The 20,718-nt window shown below is 39.7% G+C and overlaps 1 protein-coding gene across 7 annotated transcripts in view; it reads left to right on the forward strand.

Moving 5' to 3' along the window:
* Window positions 1–353: 353 nt before the first annotated feature.
* vopp1b (VOPP1 WW domain binding protein b) overlaps window positions 354–20,718 on the forward strand; it is a 96,705-nt gene continuing 76,340 nt past the window's right edge. For 2 of the 7 annotated variants that reach the window (XM_051066903.1, XM_051066899.1), the window contains exon 1: window positions 362–647. In XM_051066903.1, the coding sequence (XP_050922860.1) occupies window positions 597–647 (51 nt within the window). In that variant the 5' untranslated portion in view covers window positions 362–596. Of the gene's footprint in view, window positions 648–12,734; window positions 12,794–18,514; window positions 18,593–19,578; window positions 19,713–20,718 lie in introns of all 7 variants that reach the window. The other 5 variants (XM_051066904.1, XM_051066898.1, XM_051066901.1 and 2 more) reach the window with 5 other exon arrangements.

The raw sequence follows: 20,718 nt of genomic DNA on the forward strand, positions 1-20,718 counted from the left end.
GCTACTCTGAAGTACAAATTCAAACCCAAGGCATCTTTATGAATAACTTTCCTCTTAGAATACAACAGTATCTTTTTCATGCAAAACTTAAATAGAATAGAGTGAAATTGTTAGAAATGGGAGAGATGCAATACTATTTTTTTTAAGTTACACAGCCTACAAAAATACACAAAAACCTCTTCAAAAAGAGGTTTTTAAGTTAGTAGTCTGCGAGCTCTGTGCTGTCGCTATTTTTCCCCATTTTACTAGACAATGAAAGTGACAAATATGGTCTAAATAAATTAATAATAAAACTGTGTGTTTGTGTTTGGGGCGGGGGTGGCTGGGTAAAAGGGGCGTGGAATAAACCAACATCACAGGCTAATGCAGTTTCCCACCATGCCATCAATCTCCGTCTGTGGAACGTCTGACCGTCACCCAGGTTGCCTTCATCCGTCCCGTCACCCCTAGGGCACCGCGCCGGACCAGCTGGATCTGATCTCTGGGTGTTTCCAGTAGCGGGGATGAAACCGAAGTAGTGATTAAGGAGCGTTTCCTCCTCGTCTTTCTCTTCTCCAGAAGCGGAGCTTGGCTTTCACTCTCCTACCGGCGGAGATATGAGGAATCCACTGGCCGATTTAGCCCTGACATTCTGGCTATTTCTAGAGGTGAGCGACGCCTGCTATTATTACACCGAGCGACGTTTTTATTAGACCTGTGATAGACAAGCGTGTCTGGTTTGAAGACTAGTGTTGCCCTTTGACTGTATTTAACATAAAGAGACAATAAGTGGTTTTGTTGGGGCTTATCGGTCTGCAAGCTGGCTGCCTGTGATGTAGCTCCGATACGTGCCGCTCGGTATTGTTTCCAGAGCGTTGGTCGCCAAACTCAATTCAAAACTAAGGTAATTCGATATTCCCTCACTTAGCGCCAATATTACACACATCGTAGATGAAATTTTCGGATCTTTATACGATATAGGGCATCTTCTCTTAACTTCGGCATGCAAGCTTCCCACTAAGAAACATTATATATCAATAAAATCTTAACTTTTAGATTGGTTGTGACTGCTTCCCTTTCGATTGTGATGTAAATCCCTCCATAGAACATTAGAACAAAAACAGAAATGTCAAAGGAGGTAAGGCTGCTGGGGTAATATGTATGCTGGTGGACAATACTGCAGTGGTTTTTTTTTGACGATAAAAGCACATTCAATTGTTTGGTGAGTGTAACAGAGGACGTCAAGTAGGCTGCCAGAGTTACCTGTGAATCTGTCATCCTTTGTCTTTGTGCCCAGACCCCATAACTACTCATTAGGTTACTGGGCCTGTAGGACACACACACACACACACACAGCATTGGAATACAGTAGTCAGGAGGCTGAATCCAAGTTGTAGGCAATTATATTCAAATTTCCTTTGTCTCATTACCTTTTAATTTATGCTATGTGATTTTACCAACCAGAGTGCTGACACCTAACACAGATGTTTCATAAGTGCTTTATGTAAAATCATTTTGGTGCCACTAAAGTGTTCCTTTTAACCTTGTAATTTCAGCTAAACCTTTCAAAATGAGTGTAATTTTCAGTTATGGGGATATTGTGCACGTCTGTGGAGATTTCAGGGTCATTTAAGGAGAATGAGGGGACAGCACTGAGCTCAAATGTTATTTTATAGGTCCCTGAAGGTAACACAATGTGGTCACAATCCCTACTCTTCATACCAGTCCAGTACTGCTGACACTCATGTCTATCCATGTATTATTAACTCTCATCATTATTATTTTATTTCATTCAGCTGACTTGGTGAGCACATCCATTTTGAATGTGAGCAGGCAGTCTAGAGGGAATCAGGCCCTTAGACCTTGTACTGGTACTGCTGTGTTCACTTTGATAAGTGGTTCTGACAACCTGTACATTTGAATCGAGGCTGCTGATGTTTTTGCTCATTTTGAAGGTAAACATGTAACTGTTTTTCTGTCTTTTGTGGTGGAGCGGCCTCTGTGGCATTCGAACAGATGATGTTGATTTATACCAGTTTAAAAGCTAATGTGGTGTATTCTCTCAACATTCTGTCTATGCAAAAGTTTTACCAAATCTTGTGGAAACACAGATTGGAGGTAAGTTTTTGATGTGAGATGTGGTGCCTGTTGTGCACGCCTGGCAGGTTTAGATTCATATCATTATAATTAACTGTCCTGCTCTGGAGCTGCTACACATTTGAAAGTTTTCTCATTTTCAGGATAAGAGTTGTGAGAGGGAGAATGACAGAGCTTTCCACTGGACTCATCATGATGATCTATGTGTCAGAACATTTTTTACATATCAGGTGAAGTGGACTGACGGGGCAAAGAAAGGGTTCCTCTGATTTTGGCTGAACTGTTGACAGCGATATGAGGGCTAATGACAGTAGTTTCCACCTGTGCAGCTTATTTGTAGAGTTGTTGAGGAGCTGACGGCTGTCCAAAACACCAGTTCATGAACTTACACCACACAGATTTAAATGTCTGTCTGTCTGTAGCATGAGTGACATGAGCCACATGATGATTCAGATGAAGGGAAGCAGGTGCATATAACAAGACCATTTGGTGAAAGGAGACATAGCTAAATATTTTCTAGCCATGGCTGTCAATCTCTAATTTAATTTTCTGATCTTTGATGAGGTTGGATCTCAGTGCAGAGCAGCAATCATAACTTGGGATCTTGGCAGAGTGCCTGGATATATTTGGAGTGTATTCAGTGCTAACATTCTGCTATATTTATATATAGGAGGGTTCCCCAGTTAGTTTTCCCCAAGGGCCAAATTATTTTAAGCCAAGCCAAGGGCCAAAACGCCTGCTGCTATTATTATTATTATTATTGTTAGTAGTAGTAGTAGTTTTAGTGGTGATGATTTAGGTCATGGTCAACAGTTTAATTATTTAAATGCTCCTTTAAATACTTGCATACCTACCAATGCTGATAAATAAACATCCTAGCATGTACACATCTTGCTATATCTGATTAAAATCCAAAAGCATTTTAATTTACAGTATCCCTTCACTACCTATACAGAGCTGACAACAGCACTGACATGACTAACAACAGCACTACAGCGAGTAGCAGGCAGTGGGAGAGGAGTATCCTGAGGCAAAGATAACACAAAGACCCGGCATACCTCTGTGTACAATCAATAGCATTAATGCTGATTGTTAAATGCTGCACCTATCTGCAAAATGTCCAAACAGCTTTCCACAGAGACGGCCGTCAACAGAGTTTCTACAGCCACACTCCCCTCAACAGGAACAGGACATCACAATCAGCAGATAGAACCACAAAACCAGCCATTTAATTATTCACCTGCGCGCGCACACACACACACACACACACACACAGACAGGATTTTCAGCTTGTCACTTTTATTTGCTTTGATCTTTGCATTCTTTCGTTTTATATTATTTAACTGTTGTTGCTGTTGTTTTAGTAGCACTGCCTTCTCTCACTTCATCTATTTGTTCTTTAAGTTAATTATTAGTATTGTTGCTGTCATAATTATTATTATAATCCACAATAAGATTGACAAAGGTACAAAAATAAATGGATGTTCACTTCCAAGGCAATGAGACAAGTGAGAGCAGTGGGACAAGGCAGTCCTTCTGATGTGGGTCTGTGTAGTCTGTTGTTGCAGTCCTGAGACACTGGCCAAGTATTGGAGAGTCTGTTTCTTCTCTGGCTCTTGCTAAAGTTCATAGAAAGTAAACAATGACTCATACACTTACATGGAGGGAATTGCTGGGAATAGTAGCATTGCCAAATGTCTTGTATTTTTAAATCCAGTCAACCGTGTTGATCCAAATCTCACTCACCCGAACGTCCTTGTGTTGTTCTTTGAGCAAATCAGACATCCCCATCTCCAAGACTTGCATCTGAAGAGTTGCCTCATCTTTGAAAGGCGCTAACTTTTTGGTGGCTCTCCAGTCCACTGGCTGTCAGCCTAAATGGAGAACAGCTGTCTCAGGAGGAGGAGAATGTCACCTAAGAATTTAGGAGAGCTTTCAAATTTTACCTTATAGTTGTCTGCCAGGCTCGTCACGGAACCCTTCATCACTGTTTCATGTAGTCTTTCTCATAATGCTCCTGCCCTATGTGGACAGTGCAGCTTTCTTGCGTGAACGTCTCTGAAAGTTTGAGCTTTGACCGGACTGTTATTCTCCCGAGGAGACTGAGTGACGCTCTCAGTCTCTGCAGTCAGTGCATTAATAGTGAAATCCCACTGCAACAGTGTTCATGGCTAATTGCACTAAAGTGAATCCTGTTGGTAGGAGTGGTTGGATAGTGTGAACCTCTGTTGTGTGCTTTGTCCTTGTCATTCACTTCATTGACAGGTCTAACGAGTGCAGAGCAGGCACAGATACAGGTATGAAAATAGGTGATGGAAGGCGCATCTACACGCAACCTGTGGCAGTGGAGGTCAGACCTGAGCACTAGTTCCTAGCTCCATACAGACAGATTTACAAAACAAGTACTTATGGTTTTAGAAATCTGCTGAAATTGGTGAGTGTGCATATTTCTGTATTTGTGTGCACTCACTTTTTTGTGAACCTACACAGATTTGTATGCTTTTGGTCCATGAGGCAGTGCGTCTCTCTGCAGCAGGTCAGTGGTGGAATTAACTGTGACGAGGACCGCTGATTCCAAGCTGAAATATTTTTGCACGTTCAGACATTGTTGTGAGAACTGAGTCAAAGGAACAGTGAAATCCTGTAAAAAAAAAAAAAAATGCAGTGTTTTGGCAGAGCTGCTCATGTAGAGTGTGACCTGAGGGTGAGGCCAAGAGGACAGAGCATGTTGTTGCCTGAATCCAACAGGTTTATCCTCTGTACTGGTGGTCAGTTTAGCACATCTTCACACTCAGCTTGTCAGGCTCACCTCACCTTTCATCAGTCTGCATTGTACTTGACATGAGCCTCAGCACTGCTGTGAGCTGAATGGAAACATGGTAAAATACTAGGAGATGCACCAGGCATTATATAGCTTTTACTGTTCAGCAGCTTAGTTATTTTAGTCTGATACATGGAGGTAGAAGGGATGAGTATGACACACATGCACACACACACACCCCCCTTAGGGTGGGTGTGACTACATTACCTTCCAGAGGCTTTCTGTTTTCCATTATTCCATGTTTGTGCTCAGCAGTGCTTCTTGCTTCTGTGTTTTATGGCTTTCTCCTGGCCTGTCTCGTCGCCAAGAAACGCAACGTGCCAACCTTGTATTGACATTATTCTTTTAGCCACGACCACTATCGTTCTATAACCCATGTGGTTATTATTGTAACCATGACGATGAAAGTCCTCTAAAAGTAATTTATTTGAATCCAAGCCAGCCAGCCTTTGTCAAAACCGAGTTATTTTTGTGCCAAAACCTCACCAAACTTTATTGTAATATTGTCATTTTTACAAGTGAAATTACTTATTACATGCATTGTTTTTTGATGTAAAATATCCAGCTCGAGTGATGTGTTAAACCAAAATTGCAGTAGGTTTATTTTGTCAAATCATAATTAATCTTATGTATATTTGTTAAATATATTAACTATGTTATGACAGGAATACAGCATCACAGGCATGGTGTTCAGATTTATTCATATCATGTTGAAAGGATTCCTATGGAGTCCACTCGCAGGCGTTCATTTCATATGACAGCTCAACATGGTGTTGTATAATAGGCTTCTTACTGTAATGGATATAATTTTCACTCTGAATAGTTGAATAGCAGTTGAATGGAATAGCTGTCGAGTGTTGAACTTCTTTTGTATGACAGGCACAGTTGGTAATATCAGGGTAAATTGTGTGCATCTTCAAGCTCAGGGCTAAGTTACCTCTAATGATGGACTGTGGCTGACGTCACACATCTATCTGGTTTTCAGAAACATATTATTTACTGCTCAAGTCAGCTGTAATTACCAACTGGAAAATGATAATCATGGTCATTTCAAAGACATGAAATCAGACTTACTGACTGGCTAACCAAGCTGGTGCAAAGAAGTTTATGTTGCCACAGAAACTTCATCATCGGAGGAATTTTTGTACACTTAGTTTTCCTGAACAAACAAACATCACAACATTTGAACAGTGTGGTAGAAGCTTAAGAAACTGTTTTCATGTTGTTGTATTGTACCTCATTTTAGACAGATGTTGTATTAATTTTAGAAGCTTTTGGCATTTTTTATTTTGCGGGACACTTAGCAGGATAATAGCTCAATTTTATGTGACATAATCTCACACAACTGAGCTGTAGCAGAGAGCAGCAGGAGCTATTTCTGGGCAGTTGCCATCCACTACAGCCTCCTTAGTTACTAAGAGAGTGGGCATTACTGTATAATCTGCCCTGTTTGAATGGCTTTTGTGGTTTCAGTTACATATGAAACGATTGTTACTGTGTTCTGGTCCGGTTTGGTTGTCATTTATTGTGTCATAGTTTTTGGAAATGCTCTGTGTCAAAATACTTTATATTTCTGTTTTTAGCAAAGCATTACTTTAGCATAACCAGCAATCCCTGCATGCATTAGAACCACTTTAGTGTTAGCCTCTAAATTAAGAGCTCTTGTTTTTAGCAGTAAATGCTCACATAAAATGCAGCTACAATTAATAATGTGTATTATCTCCTTTTATATATATGGAAATGTTACCAAAATTTACAGTTCACATACAGCACACAGTATTTGGATTTGACCAAGGCAGACCAGTAGAGATTAACATGTACTTCCTGCACACCTCCCCCTGCCTTCCTCAGGCTCCACATCAGGCCAAACATACACTGACAATCAAATGATGCTTCTTGGTCTGTTGCTGTTTGCTAATGGCAGAGTCATCTGTGCGGTCAGCAGAGATCAATAACACAGGATGGAGAGGGAGAGGTGGATGGATGGGAGATGAGAGGAGGGAAAGAAAGGAAGCGAAATACAGACGGGTGGAGGAGATGAAACAGAATGTTAGAGTCGAGCAAAAGAATAGATCACAAGGATTTAGAGTTTGTTCCTGGCAGGGTGGCACACCATTTAGTCCAAAATGAGGGACTGAACTCTCTTTGACATCCCTGATAATAAGAAAACATCATTATGATTTGTGTGCAATATAATTTAATTCTCCCATTAAAAAACTTCTGTAACACACTGCAAGCCAGCAAAACTCCATGAAGTTTGAAGGCCTGCATCAGAGCAAAGCAGTGCTAAGTTATGATTGACTTTTCACAGGAAGCTTCTTTATTGACCTGTCTCCTTTCGCAATCTCATCTACAGCATCCGACAACTTCAAAGGCAAAGCACTTCCTGATCACTACACAGACACACACACACACACACCACTGCTTCTAAAGGTTTAATGTTCGGTGTAGAATCATTTGAACTATTCATCCTTTTCAATATCCTTTAGCCAAAACCCATTTGAGCTGCTTTTAAAGCGGGAAAACACATTCCCTGGTTGCGTAACGGTCATTTTTGTCCTGCGGGAGCACAGAGGGACATTTTCCTCTCCTGTCAGCGCTTTCACTGAGCTCTAATTAGAGAAAGACAATGAACAGAGCTGGACAGTGACCATTGCTGGCAGAGTGTTGGGGACAGGATAACGATCCAAACTAAAGTAGATGGACAGCAACAAAGTCAAAAATTGTGAAATTAAAGCTTTGTTATTCTAGCTATAATTTGCATGTACTTTTTATTCTGTATATGAGTATTGCGGTTTTGTCCTGTTTCTTCATATTCTGTACATGGTATGCTGATTAAATATTCTTCCTCATCATCACGCCACAGGTGAAATTGTTAACCAAGTCATAAAGACTAATGTCAGCCTGAATATTGTGAGATGAGAGGCCAAAGCTGTTGGGTTCGGAGTAGGGTTGAGAGAGAGGATCAAGAGTTTTCATATCAGAACCTATGGTGTTCATAGGGTCTGTTTCAGTAGCACTGAGGCCAGCAACAGCATTTGACTGCAGCCAGAAAAGTGGACATACTGTATTAATGCTGAGAGGAAGGCAGATAAATGGATTGTACTTGTGCTACTCAAGCCTTATCTTGTTTAATAGCTCTGGCTGATGATAAGAATTACATGGATATTTGTGATCTCAAGAAGATAAATCTTAACGGCATTGGTGACCCTGTATTTTACCATAGCACCACAATCACACCAAACGTTCCCCTTGACAAAAATTCCTACCACATCAAAATGTCTCAGAACCTTACAGTTGAATTCCACTTAATTTGCTGTTGGTGAACTTTTTATATTTGCTGTAGCACCATCTATCATGCCACGGTGTTTCAAAACATAACTGCTGAATACCATTACATTTCTGGTGACCCTTTCATAATTTCTGATCTACATGTTCTTGTATGCAAGAATTATTTAAATCTAATAGACATATGGTTTACTGAGCATGTGCATGTTTCCCAGTGGATGAACCCCTGCCATTTTTAGCCACTTTTAACATCTGTTGGATGGATTGTGACATGACAGTGGGTACAGACATTCAGAGTCCCCAGATGATATATTTCAAGGACTTTGATGATGATCCCTCAACTTTTCCTCTTCAGTAGCTCCACCATGAATTTACCTTTTCGGTTTTTAGTGAAACATCTCAACAATTATTCAATTGATTGCCAAGAACAACTTATCAAACTTATCAAGTGAAATAACTCAAGATCTACTACGCACAGTGGCATTGAATTTAGTACATACATTTAGGTTCCCCAGGGAATAAATCCTATTGACTTTACACTTAGTGGCACCAGCAGATTGACCTTTGTGGCTCTGGATAAAACATTTACTACCATCTACAACCAAATGGATGGTAAATGGACTGCACTTATATGGCACCTTTTTAGTCTTAACGACCACTCAGAGCGCTTTACACCACTCACACTTTTCACACTCACTCATTCATACCTGATGGCACAGCCACTTCAATCATCTACAACTATTGTGTTGATTACATTTGGCACATGTAGTCATATTCCCTTCAGGATGAGTTGTGATAACTTTGGTGATCCTCTTGTTTTATTTAGCACCATTGTCAGGTCAATTCTCCATTTAAGACAAAATACTAAAAAACTAATGACATTCCCATCAGCCTCAGCTGTGTTTTTTGTTCAGTTCTAATTAGCAAATGTTAATAAGCTAACACACTTGGTCTTGTTGCTCTCGGAGCCTCCTTCTAGCACCTCTCTCAGGCCAACGTGACACAGTGTACCTCGTACAGACAGATTCTCATTAAATCTGCAGAATTCAGTCATACATCTGTGAGGATGGACTCTTATGATTTTAATAACCCCATCACATTTACTCTTCGGTCAGGTGTGACATTTGTTTTTTTTTTTTTGTTTTTATATAACTTCAGTACTCAAATGTTAAGGCCATCTTTAAAAATCATGGTCATTAATCCAGCTGCTCTGTGACTCTTGATATTTTAAATTAAAATATATAACATAACGAGAACAGAGGGAAAAGATCAAGCAGACTGGTTCACTGTTCCTCAGATCACAGCACTTAATTATGACAGATCACAGATTTAATTATGCACTTCCTGTGTGGATGGGATTTCCCACTACTGACCACAGTGATAACAGCAAACAGTCTGGACAAATAGAGTGTACACTGTCTCAGTGAGAGGGGATAGGATGCTTTTCACTGATCTTTCTCTCTGTCCCTCTCACTGTGTGTGTGTGTGTGTTTCTGCCATTACTTTTCAGCCCAAGTGACACAGTATGGTCCCATTCTCCACCAGTAGCCTGACAAATAACCCATTGTGCTGGCATGTTGTGAGCCACCAAAACAACTCGACCTGCCATGCCACCCTGCAGCTCTGCTCTCCACACGATGTCAGAGATGTGGTTAGAATTTAATGTATTCTTCTGGGCCTGTATTTATCACTCTGCTAAAAGGAGAAGTTTGTACTTAGGTGAAAAATAAAGTAAAAATATTTCAAGTCCTACCTGCATATTTAAGAATACAAGCTATTTATGAAATTTCTTACAACTTACAATTTGTGTAAAAAGTGCCTCCAGAAGTCTCCTAAGTTTGTTGAGATGACTGCTGTACGAAAACAGGCTATTTCATGAAAAGTAGTGACAGTGATTGTATTTAGTGTTGACAGGCCTGTGATGCTCCCTGCTGGACAACACAGTGAAAAACAGTTCATTTAGTTATTAATGACAAAAACATGTTTCTCATTTAGTCATAAACATAAAAAGCACGATAAACTCTGCATAACTAAGTTTATTATATTTCACTTTCTTTATTTGTTTGATTTGTTTTAATTTAGGCATTATAAATCTTCCGTAGTCCTATCATCAGCAGTGCTGTAGCTCCCCCAACATATAATATAACAGCATGAAATGATGCATTGACCTCAAGACCAGTGATTACTAAACATGTTGCCAGTTGTACTGTAGCATCAGACATGGCCAATCACCCTTTCAATACAGGTGACATCCTGCTTTCTACACCGTACTTGCCTGGTTCAGAGCGCTGCATCAGTTTGAGCACGGCGAGAAAATCACATCACAAAGCTACAAAATGTAAATCTCATCCCTAAAGGACACCACAGTAGAAAACTTTGTCGTGTGTTATCATATTGTAGATGGGTGTGGGTTGTTTGTTCATGTAATTGGAATCTGCTGCTTTAAGTGAATGAGATGTTGCTGTACCTGCAGATCAAACAGCAGAGTTGCTCACAAAAACTGTCACCACTTCACTGTGCTACTTTTTATTTCCAGAGCACAGAGGAGGAGTTAATAGAGTTCAGTGAATGTCATATCAATTTCATAACCATATCAAATACTGCATGTTTTCATTCGCAAAGAGACTGCAGTTCAACTTGCTATCTCTGAGAAGATGTCTCTACTTTAATGGGAAGTGATGGTGTGTATGCTGAATGCCACCCTGAGGCGAGGCATATCCCTGCAGTGTGATTCACTTCATTTGGCACGCTTTTCCTCTCTCTGCCTTCATCTGGCTCCTTTTCTCTACTATCTCACCTTCCCTCCCTTCTCCTCTCTCTCTTTCTTTCTTTCTTTCTTCTTAGCACTCGATATGTCCTGTACCACTTCATTGCAGGACCCAAAATGATAAAGCCAAAAATCCTCTATGCGCCACTACAAAGCGGGCTGTATTTTCATAGAGGGAGACCATTTCAAAGGCAGTTAATTAAAGGCGCTCTCCAGCCTGCCAGTGTCAGTACTCTATGTATTCTGAACTGAAGCCAGTAATGGAAAAGAGAGGTTCGTACTCATGCAGGGGGATCCTCGTTGAGTCTACCGCCCCGCATGTTATTGTTGATCGCTATCAAATCTGGATTTGAATTTAGTACGGGATCTCTGCTGTTTCTGATGTAGGCCTACCTCTAAAACCCAGGATAACATAATTTTTTTTAATTAATATTATCACTGTAATGTCTCTCAGACGTCTTTCTGTGTGAAGTTTGTTGACGTGAGTTTTTTTTGACAATCCCAAGACATGAGACACACACAAGTGTCCATTAGTGCCAGGAAGTTTGTTATGTTGCCTCATTGTATACCTGAAAATTGTTTTATAATGGAGGCTCAGAAAAACAGGGCTTTCTGTAAAAAGCCTGTCTTGAATTAACCTAACCAACTGAACCAGGATTAGTATGTTTCATAAAGCTGGTTTGTAGATTATGTGGCAAGTCTGGTTTATTTCAACACACAGATCGGAGACATCAAACCTTAATCAGACAAAACTGTGTGGAGAATGAAATATTAGAGCAAACCTTAAAAAAAAACATAGTAAAAGATAACTTTTAGCTGCATGTTGTAGATGAGCGCAACTCTGTTCGAAATAGAGATGAACACCAATCAGCTGAACTTCTCTGTTAACTCAGTTTGTTTGTGGTAAAAATTAATGTATAGATGTACAAGTTGCAACATACATATGAAATAAAACTACAGCCAGGTCATTGGGTGATGTTGCAGCTGGAATACCTTCAGATTTGCTGTTTTTCACTTTGCAGTTTTAATACATGGAATGTGGGAATGTGTAGGAATATGGGTCTGATATTTAAATCGAGAAGAGATTGTGAAAGTGTCTCTATCAAGCCACATCCGTTGGTCAAAGTTGTATGTTGTGATATATGAACTCAGATTTTAATGACACGATTGGATACATCCTGTTTCACTATGTGATGTAAATTTGTACTGTAAACAGACTGGGAACATTGTCAACTGACTTAAGCCCAAAACACTTTCAGTCTGACAGATTGTAACACAGATTAGGCCTAAAATGAAGCTAAGTCTTGAAACTAACCTGGACTTGGACTTGGACTGGGTTTGTTTCCAACTGGTTTTACAGGTGATCTTGCTTTTTGAAACACCCCTCAGGTCTGGACCTTTAAACGTGTACAAAAACAGCTTTAGCTTCTCAAAACTTGCTGAAGTATTATCCTTCCAACTGTGGGATCAGCTGCTCCAAGTACAAAAACCATCATTGTGGTATATGAATCCTCACATTAGCTAAGAATAACTGTGACATCTCCTGTGCTCTCTTGCACCTTCATGGACTTGGCACTGAGCCGGGGGTCTAGGAGGAACACAGAGGTTTAAAGCAGTAAGGCTGTGTCCCCGTCTCAGTAGAAAAGATTAGTCCAGCACTAACATCCATACTGTGTTGTGTTTCTCTGCTCTCTGGCTGATGCATGTTTGGACTAAAATAGCTGTTTGTGTGCATAGTTTCAGTTTTTAACAATGACCTTAATCTGTCCTTCTCTTTTACAGTGTGTAGAAGCAAAAAAGTACTGCTGGTATTTTGAAGGCGGATACCCTATCTACTTCATGTAAGTACTACAATGTTCCCTTCTACAATTTTAAACCAATGAAATTGAATCTGCACAATCTACAATCTACTCCAGACATCATAATCTTTTTTTTATATTATATTCACAAAAACTTTTTGTTCTTTCACATTTTTTGCAAATTCAGTTAAAACTTATGTCTGGACCAGGTTACCAAAAGGAAGCTCAAATCTGCACTGAGCTGCAGAATACTGTGTTACATTGAGAGCTGTCTGTGCAAGCAGCTTATTATGACCCACAGTTTCATTTTATTGTCAGGGCAACTTCTGGCAACCATAGTAAGTATAATGGGAGCAAAGGAGGAAGTCAGGTGACGGGGTGTAAAAAATGATGGATGGGTCAGCAGAACACTGAACTTTACTTTGTTTCATTCCATAACCCGTGACTAAGGTCCTCTAACCTTGAGGACGTGCTTATTTTAACCCAAACCACAAACCAAACCGTGGCCATTTGATGAGCTGAACTGTGTGTCTACTATTGTAACCATGACAGCAAAGGTTTGGTTCGCATGCTGTCCTAGGTGTATTATTTCTGTAGACGCTCCTATGGGCCATATGAGGACAAGTGAACTACTGGCTTGTTGAGGTTGGAGGACTTGTTGGTTAAATCTTAGTGGGTTCATCAACATGCACAACCACTGAGCACTAAGCAAAGTTTAATTCAGTTCATTCAGTGTCATTTCCAAAGCTACTTCTTACTGGAGATTTTTACTTAGTTCTGGGGGGCACGCTGTGTTTTACTGATTGAGACAGATGACAGGCTTCTCCCACAGTGCTAACTTTCATTTATTTAGTTTGCTTTTTAGCTGCTGGCCACAGCTATAGCTGTGATGAGAGGGAGGAAGAGAGACAGAGAGAGGGACAGTGTCAGTGAAGAGGGATTACTTTGGTAATGAAAAACAACTCAGTGGAAGAACCCCTTTCTTTTCCGCTTTCTTTCCCCTCTTCCTCTCTCCGGGCCCTCAATTACCGTCTCTCTTTTCAGCCTCAACAACACCAGGAATCTGGTGTCTTTTTTTCTCATTTAACACAGATGACACTGTTCTCCTCAAATCCAACAAGGAAACAAAAACATCTGAAAAGAGAAAGGAGAGAAAAAGGAGTAAAACTTAGATGATGTTGCAGTATTGATATTATTTGCCCACTTCAGCAGAAATTTTGGTAGGTGTTTCCAGGGAAATTTATTTAACATTTGCAAGTTGGAATAAGCAGAATGCAGTGGTGGGCAGTTCTGTATCAGCATATTTGGATCTGGACATTAAATTTGATTCAGTATAACCTGATGATAGGTGCCAAGGGCACAATTCACAGCTGTAATCAATGTGTCTAAAACTTGGAGCCACTTAAATAATTTCAATATTTAAGCTCCTGTCAGTGTAACACAATACAGTTTGAGAGCAACACAAACTACAGCCTCAGAAATGAGCATAAATGTGAATTGATTTCAAATATTTAAGTATATTAATAATATACTACATTAAGGTAGTGCCCCCATTACTGCCCCTAAATGCCCAGTTTTCCTTACAGCTCACTGGTGATGTTTTGAAATTCATCAACCAGAATGTGGACATAATATGCCATGATTGTAATTTCCACTGGGGATGTTCCCCTCTCTTTTTAAAATCCCAATTTTGTTCCCTTCATTTATACAGGTTCAGTTTGATTCCCTGCCAAAATCCAGATAGCAGAGACACACAGCAATAAAACTTTACAAACATTAGCAAGTGAGGGAAATATAGCTAATTAATTGTTTAGTGCATTATAATGCAATGATATATTTGTTTTGGTTTGCTGCCATCATGGAAAACAAGATAACTAATGTTGAAGAACTTACACACTCACGCAAACCTACACCCCTGCAATATGCAATAGGCGAGTAAGATAGTAACTGTGAACCAGTTACTATCTTACAATTTGATTTAATACTCAGAACTCCTAAACAATATACGGTGCCCCTGATGTGCAAAACAAAACAACACTGGAGGACAAACACTAATAAAATGGAAAACACAACAATTTGACCTCAGGGCTACCGTCACCTACAAATAAACAAGCAAGGCTTAAGAAACGACTGCCCAGTCAGTCTACATTTAATAGATGTAGATACATTTCTGTACACCAAACCACTCACCATAACACACACTAAGACTGTAACGTTACATCACAGATATAGAGGGCTTCTGGTGCCCTCAAAGTGACCCTGCACACTGTACCATGTTTTATAGTGAAATGTCTCTTCCTCTTGTAAATTTCAGGCGATTTCAAACCAAATCTATCCAGACAGCATTAGCCTAATTCCTGTACTAAGACTCTTAACACACAGTATCTTTTCCTCCACCTCTGCCTTTTCCATAGTGCCGCATTTCTTTGCCTGCAGCCAGATTTAAGAGCCTTAGATGGAGGATTTGAGGACTCGCTGTTCATTTCTCCTGAGAAAACACAAGGATGGACAGTTGAAAGGACAGTTTCTGGTATTCAGGGTTAACATTGATTCAACACAGAGTAGATGAGCCAATAATTGAGTTTCACCTCATTTTTTTGAGTTTTCTTTTTCCAAATAAAAGGTAGAAACTCTTAAACCATAATTTTCCCTCTTGATAATAATGATTTTGTGTCAACAAGAACACAACCATAATGCTGACACTTGCTGTTTCAGTCTCCTCACAGTATCAAAAATCCATCTAAAGGCACTTTTTTCTTTGTATTGAGGCCTCATTGAAACAAGCATAGCGCAGTGATTTGCATCCTGGAAGCAGTGTTTATTCAACCTGCAGCAGCAGTGGCTGTGACAGCTCAGCGAGGCAGTTACAGTACAGGTTGCACCTGATTGCTGCAATTTGCATTAAAACATTTACTCTTCCTCCGAGTAATAACGCAATCAGGAAAGATCTTATAATTGTAGGATCGGGATCCGTGGAATTAGAAAACACTGCTCTAAATTTATTCTAAATTCTCTGCCATACCTTCAGCACAAAGAATATGTATACGTGCAAACAGGCAGGGAGCACAGCAGGGATTGGCATCTGTGTGGCGCAGTGCAAAAAAACTCCTGGTTTTCATGCTGTGGGACCCTCCAGGGACAGCAGTTGCTCATCCCTGGGCTACTGCTGAAATACCAGACAGGTTCTGGGAGTTTGAGGTATGCACTGTCGTGGCGGCTATCCACAGTCATCTATCACGCAGGCACACACACACACCTTGTTATCATTTCCAGTTGTATTAATGCAGGTTTCCTGTTGCTCTCCACAGACTGATCAATCTCAGTTGGCCTCTGTTCTGAATATTTGGCTCCCGGGCTGCAGACTGCTTGCCGTTTAAAGTAAAACTTCTGTAGAGTTTTGTTTACGAAGCAGAAAAGGTGATTAATGGCAACATTACAATACACCTGTGTCTGATGCTTTGAGCCTTGTTATTGTGGAAGAAATGTCAGTGCGCCATACTGAGGATCTCTGTCCTGCAATAAAACAGTATGAAGACAGGAAGTAATTATCTGCAACTGGAGAGCAAAACCTCTAGTTCTCGCCTCACCAGCTCTACAGCTCCCCACAGCTCTGCATAGCGTTTCAGCTTATTTTAGTTTATTGTTTTTGCTTTTACAGCCCACAACTTTCCTTTTTTGGTTCTCTTTCAAAATCAACTTTGTTCAGGGAAAAAGCTCTGATAAACCCTCTGCACTCTACCTCCCCATTACCAAACTGCAGACAGACGTCAGAGACTAGCCGGCGAACATAATGTTCTCAGGAGTTGATGGAAACTGAACCAGAAAGTGAAAATTACATTGAACCTGTTCCAGACGTCCTCACTGTTATGACTTTAGAAAGTTATATATCTTACAATGTATCCTCTAAATTCTTAAAACTGTGATTTTTTTTTTTCTTGCCTCAAGAGGATATTCAGTTTTATTGCACAAATTAAAAAGTAGATGGATTACTTTAGGCTCTTCTTCATGTTTTTTGAGAGGAATTTTGTGCATTGCATCTGTATGACTTTAAACATTTAAAAAGCAAATAAGAGATCAGGGAGATGGATGTGGAGAACTTTCTTTCACAGACAGGATGTGATTAATGACAGTGGAAGTGGTCTCTGGTAGGAGGCTTGGTTAGTTGTATTGAAAGCTTAGCTGTAAAGGAGTATTTCTATCTGTCTGCCTGGCTTAATATAGCTATTGGGCACACACCCTTTGTATAAGCAAACACAACCATGAAATAACACTGTTTTTAGGATGATGTTGTCTCACTTTTCAAATCTTGTAAAACATTGTTTCCCAGAGTTGGTTCTCTGACACATCAGTATACACTGTACATGTACACTGCTTAGAAAACAAGTTCCATCGCCTAGATGATGCACAACTCATTCTCACATTTATTCACATCCACATTGATCTGTCATGGTCTTCCCTTGGTCCTCCCCTCATCTCCCACCTGTTCACACTTGTCATCAGTCCTGCGTTCTCCTGGTCTCTCCCCATGTTCTTCATTCAGTAATCAAGCTTGGACTCTACTTGTTCACTCTCTTTGTTCCCTGTCAGATCATCGGATTCCTGTGAGTTTCCCTGTTTACCTACTGCCTGTTCCTCTGTTCCTGCCTGTGAATGTGTCGACCTCATCCACCTGTAGGCCTGCTTTTTCCAGTATCAGTATCTAGCTTTTGGCTCCTTTCCCTGTGTTCTTGGCTTCTGCTGTGACATGATCAGAGAAAAATTAGCTATGAAATTTCCAAATTCCTCAATACTTGAGGGCAAAGGAGTTTTTATTATGGGTGAAGACCAGCTTTTGTTCAGACAAATTTGTTCTTTCTTTTTTTAAATTTCCCACACACATTTTTATTTGGCTTCTCTAACAGAGAAAACAACATGACACCTCCTCCTCCTTTCTCTTCGCCACCTGGTGCTGCTGCAAAATGAACTACTTCTGATACTGTATGTAGGAATGACAATTAATGACTATTAAACCTTCATACTGATGCACTTAAATTGTAAACTTGAAAGACCGACATGTAGAAAAACAGTTTTTACTTTTAAAATATATTCTGTGTTTAATATGAAAATAGAAGTTGAATTATTGCATTTAAAATGAATGAATGAATTTTTCCTTTTCTTTTCTTTGTAAATGAAACTTGTTATACAAATGTAAAGTAATCATGGAAAGTTAGGGCCTGAAAAATGTACAGCACTTAGGTAAATGTGTTCAGTTTCACCATCTTCTGATGTAAGGAGAAATTAACAAATGAACTCTGAAGAAATACTGATTCTGCAGCTTTAATCTACAGAGAACCTGTAGAATTGTCCACCTTTGGTCCAGACTGAAGTATCTCAAAGAATATTGGATGTATTGCTGTGAAATTTCCCCAGAGGATAAATCCTAATGACTTTGGTGATCCTCTCATTTTTCATTTAGTTCCATTAGCAAGTCAACTTTTTCAATTATACAGCACAATAAGCTTTTATGGATCAGCACACAGTTTTGTTTGATGTTCATGGTTCCCAGAACATGAGCTCTAATGACTTTGGTTGTCCTCTGACTCTTCCTGTAGCTCCTGCATGTGGTTCACATTTGTGAAATATTGCAAAACTATTAGCTGGATTGCTGTGAAATTTGGGTGTGATACTAAAGGTGAATTAGGGAGGATACTGGTATGTATCTCTATTTATTTTGGTGCTGGTTATATTTGTGCTGTAACTGACCTATGTGCCTTTTTGTTGCAGATGTCGCTCCTATGAGGACTGCTGTGGGACTCGCTGCTGTGTGAGAGCCCTGTCCATCCAGAGACTATGGTATTTCTGGTGAGTTAGAGTTTGGGCAGTGTCTCTTGCTGTCTCTCACTGAAATTCAGAAGCTTGGTGACATATCGAGTACTCCTAAAATAAATAAATACTCCCAGTATAATCTCTTGCTTGTGAGCAAACCCTAACATATTAGTCATATTGTTATATCCAAGTATGACTGAATCCAACATATTTTCATAGTAAGAATCAGTAGCTTTTAGCACTGGTAACTTGACTCACCATTGTCAGCGCAACTGTGAATCATAGCATCTACTGCTCTTGGCATTTTTGCTCTCTGAGTTGTACATCAGTTAATTAAAAGAGTGTTACTGAAGTGGATAAATTCCACTGGAATAAACAGATTTTTGCTGGAACCAATGAATTTATTGTTTGCCAGATATTGTATGGAGAAACTGTGCATAAAAAGGCTGTAAGTCTAAATCTAATATGCAAGTTTGGGGGGGGGGACTTAACTCTAGGTCCACTTGCAAACTTTCTCCAGTGCTTACAACCACATCTCAGCGAATTGAGATTACTCATCACATGACCTGTTATCATATTAATATTATTCCATACTCTGGTCATGTGGCGACTGAGAAAACGCTGCACTGAGAAAGACCATGTGTTATGAAGCTTTGTGGTCAATAGATGCATGAAAGTAGATTATTGTGACCATTGTTCAGGGCTGCTTACACAACTAAAAAAACTGAAGATGCACCAGAAATAAGAAACTGAGCACATTTTGAAGCCAATAAAAATCTGCTTATTGTCCTCGCATCCCCATGGAGAACAGATATTGTTGAACTGCATGTTTTTATTTAGAGATTCACAGCAGAGGGAGCAAATTCTATCTGAGGAGACAATAATTCTCTTTTGCTGCTGTTTGCAACTAGGTGTACGACTGGTCATGGTGGCACCTCTGTGTTTGACTGTGTTATTTTCATTAGATACATGGGTGTGCTCATGATGTTGAGTTGGTGAAAGCTCCTTTGTTTGTCTCTCAGGGTGCTGCTGATGATGGGAGTGTTGTTCTGCTGCGGTGCTGGGTTCTTCATCCGCAGAAGGATGTATCCGTCCCCTCTGAGAGACGAGCCAGCGTTCAACGTCTCCTTCACCAGGCACCCTGTCACCACACCAGGTACAGTAGGGTTCAAACAAATACACAGACACAAAAATATGGAAACACAAATGAAAGTGCTTCCAGCTTTACACCACCTGTATGTTATGATCAGTTTTGGAACATATTTCAACTAAATCACTTCAGGAAAAAAGTCTTTGTGTGTAAGTGCAATCAATAGTAACTGTTGCCATGATTTTAGGACAGTAAATGAATCACTTTTAAATCAATCTTTTTTTTAGATGTTAGATGTTTAGATAGTGATTTTTATATTGGACCTTATTGGCGCCAGGTCCTGAAACACATTTTAAATAAAAATAAGTCATACAATTTCTCAAAAATTGCAAAAAAAGTTGCAAGGAGTAGTTCAGTAAAGAAGTGACCAAAAAGTTGATAATAACCATGTAAACCTGGTTATGTGTACCGGATATGCGTCACCAATTGATGCACAAATGGAAACCATATTGTTTCCAGTATAGAATTATAATCATCACAATGGAAGCTGGTAATATCCATCACTGTGGTCCACGACACATCTCTGTTCATACAGCAGTCACAGATAATATAACATACTGCTTTTGACATGATCTATTTTTAAACTAGCCCTTTCTTCAAACAGATATTTTATAGAGCAGCCATCAAAATTGTCCTCTGTAGAAATGCTTCAAGAAAAAAAGAAATTGAATTGGGAGAAGATGGTGATAGCGGCTCAAATTTGCCACATTACTACTTTGTAATTTTCATAGAATGTATGATATTTTTCAGTCTAATCTATTGATCAGCCTTTCTGATTTTTGATACAGTATAACTGCTGATTATAGTTTACAGGTATGAGTGATTAACAATTGAATTAATTAAGAGTGTAAAAATGCAGCTGTGCATCTTTTATCCCTTTGGGTTTTTGCTGCACTAACAGAAAGGCCAAGATGGCAATATCAGCAGGTCAGTTCATCTGTCCTGATCCAGAACAAGATGTTTAAAGTTATAACAACTACTGGCCAAGTTACTAAAAAAGTGGAGATGGATA

This window comes from Lates calcarifer, linkage group LG24 (genome assembly GCF_001640805.2).
Source record: "Lates calcarifer isolate ASB-BC8 linkage group LG24, TLL_Latcal_v3, whole genome shotgun sequence".
In the NCBI taxonomy this organism is placed as follows: Eukaryota; Metazoa; Chordata; class Actinopteri; family Centropomidae; genus Lates; species Lates calcarifer.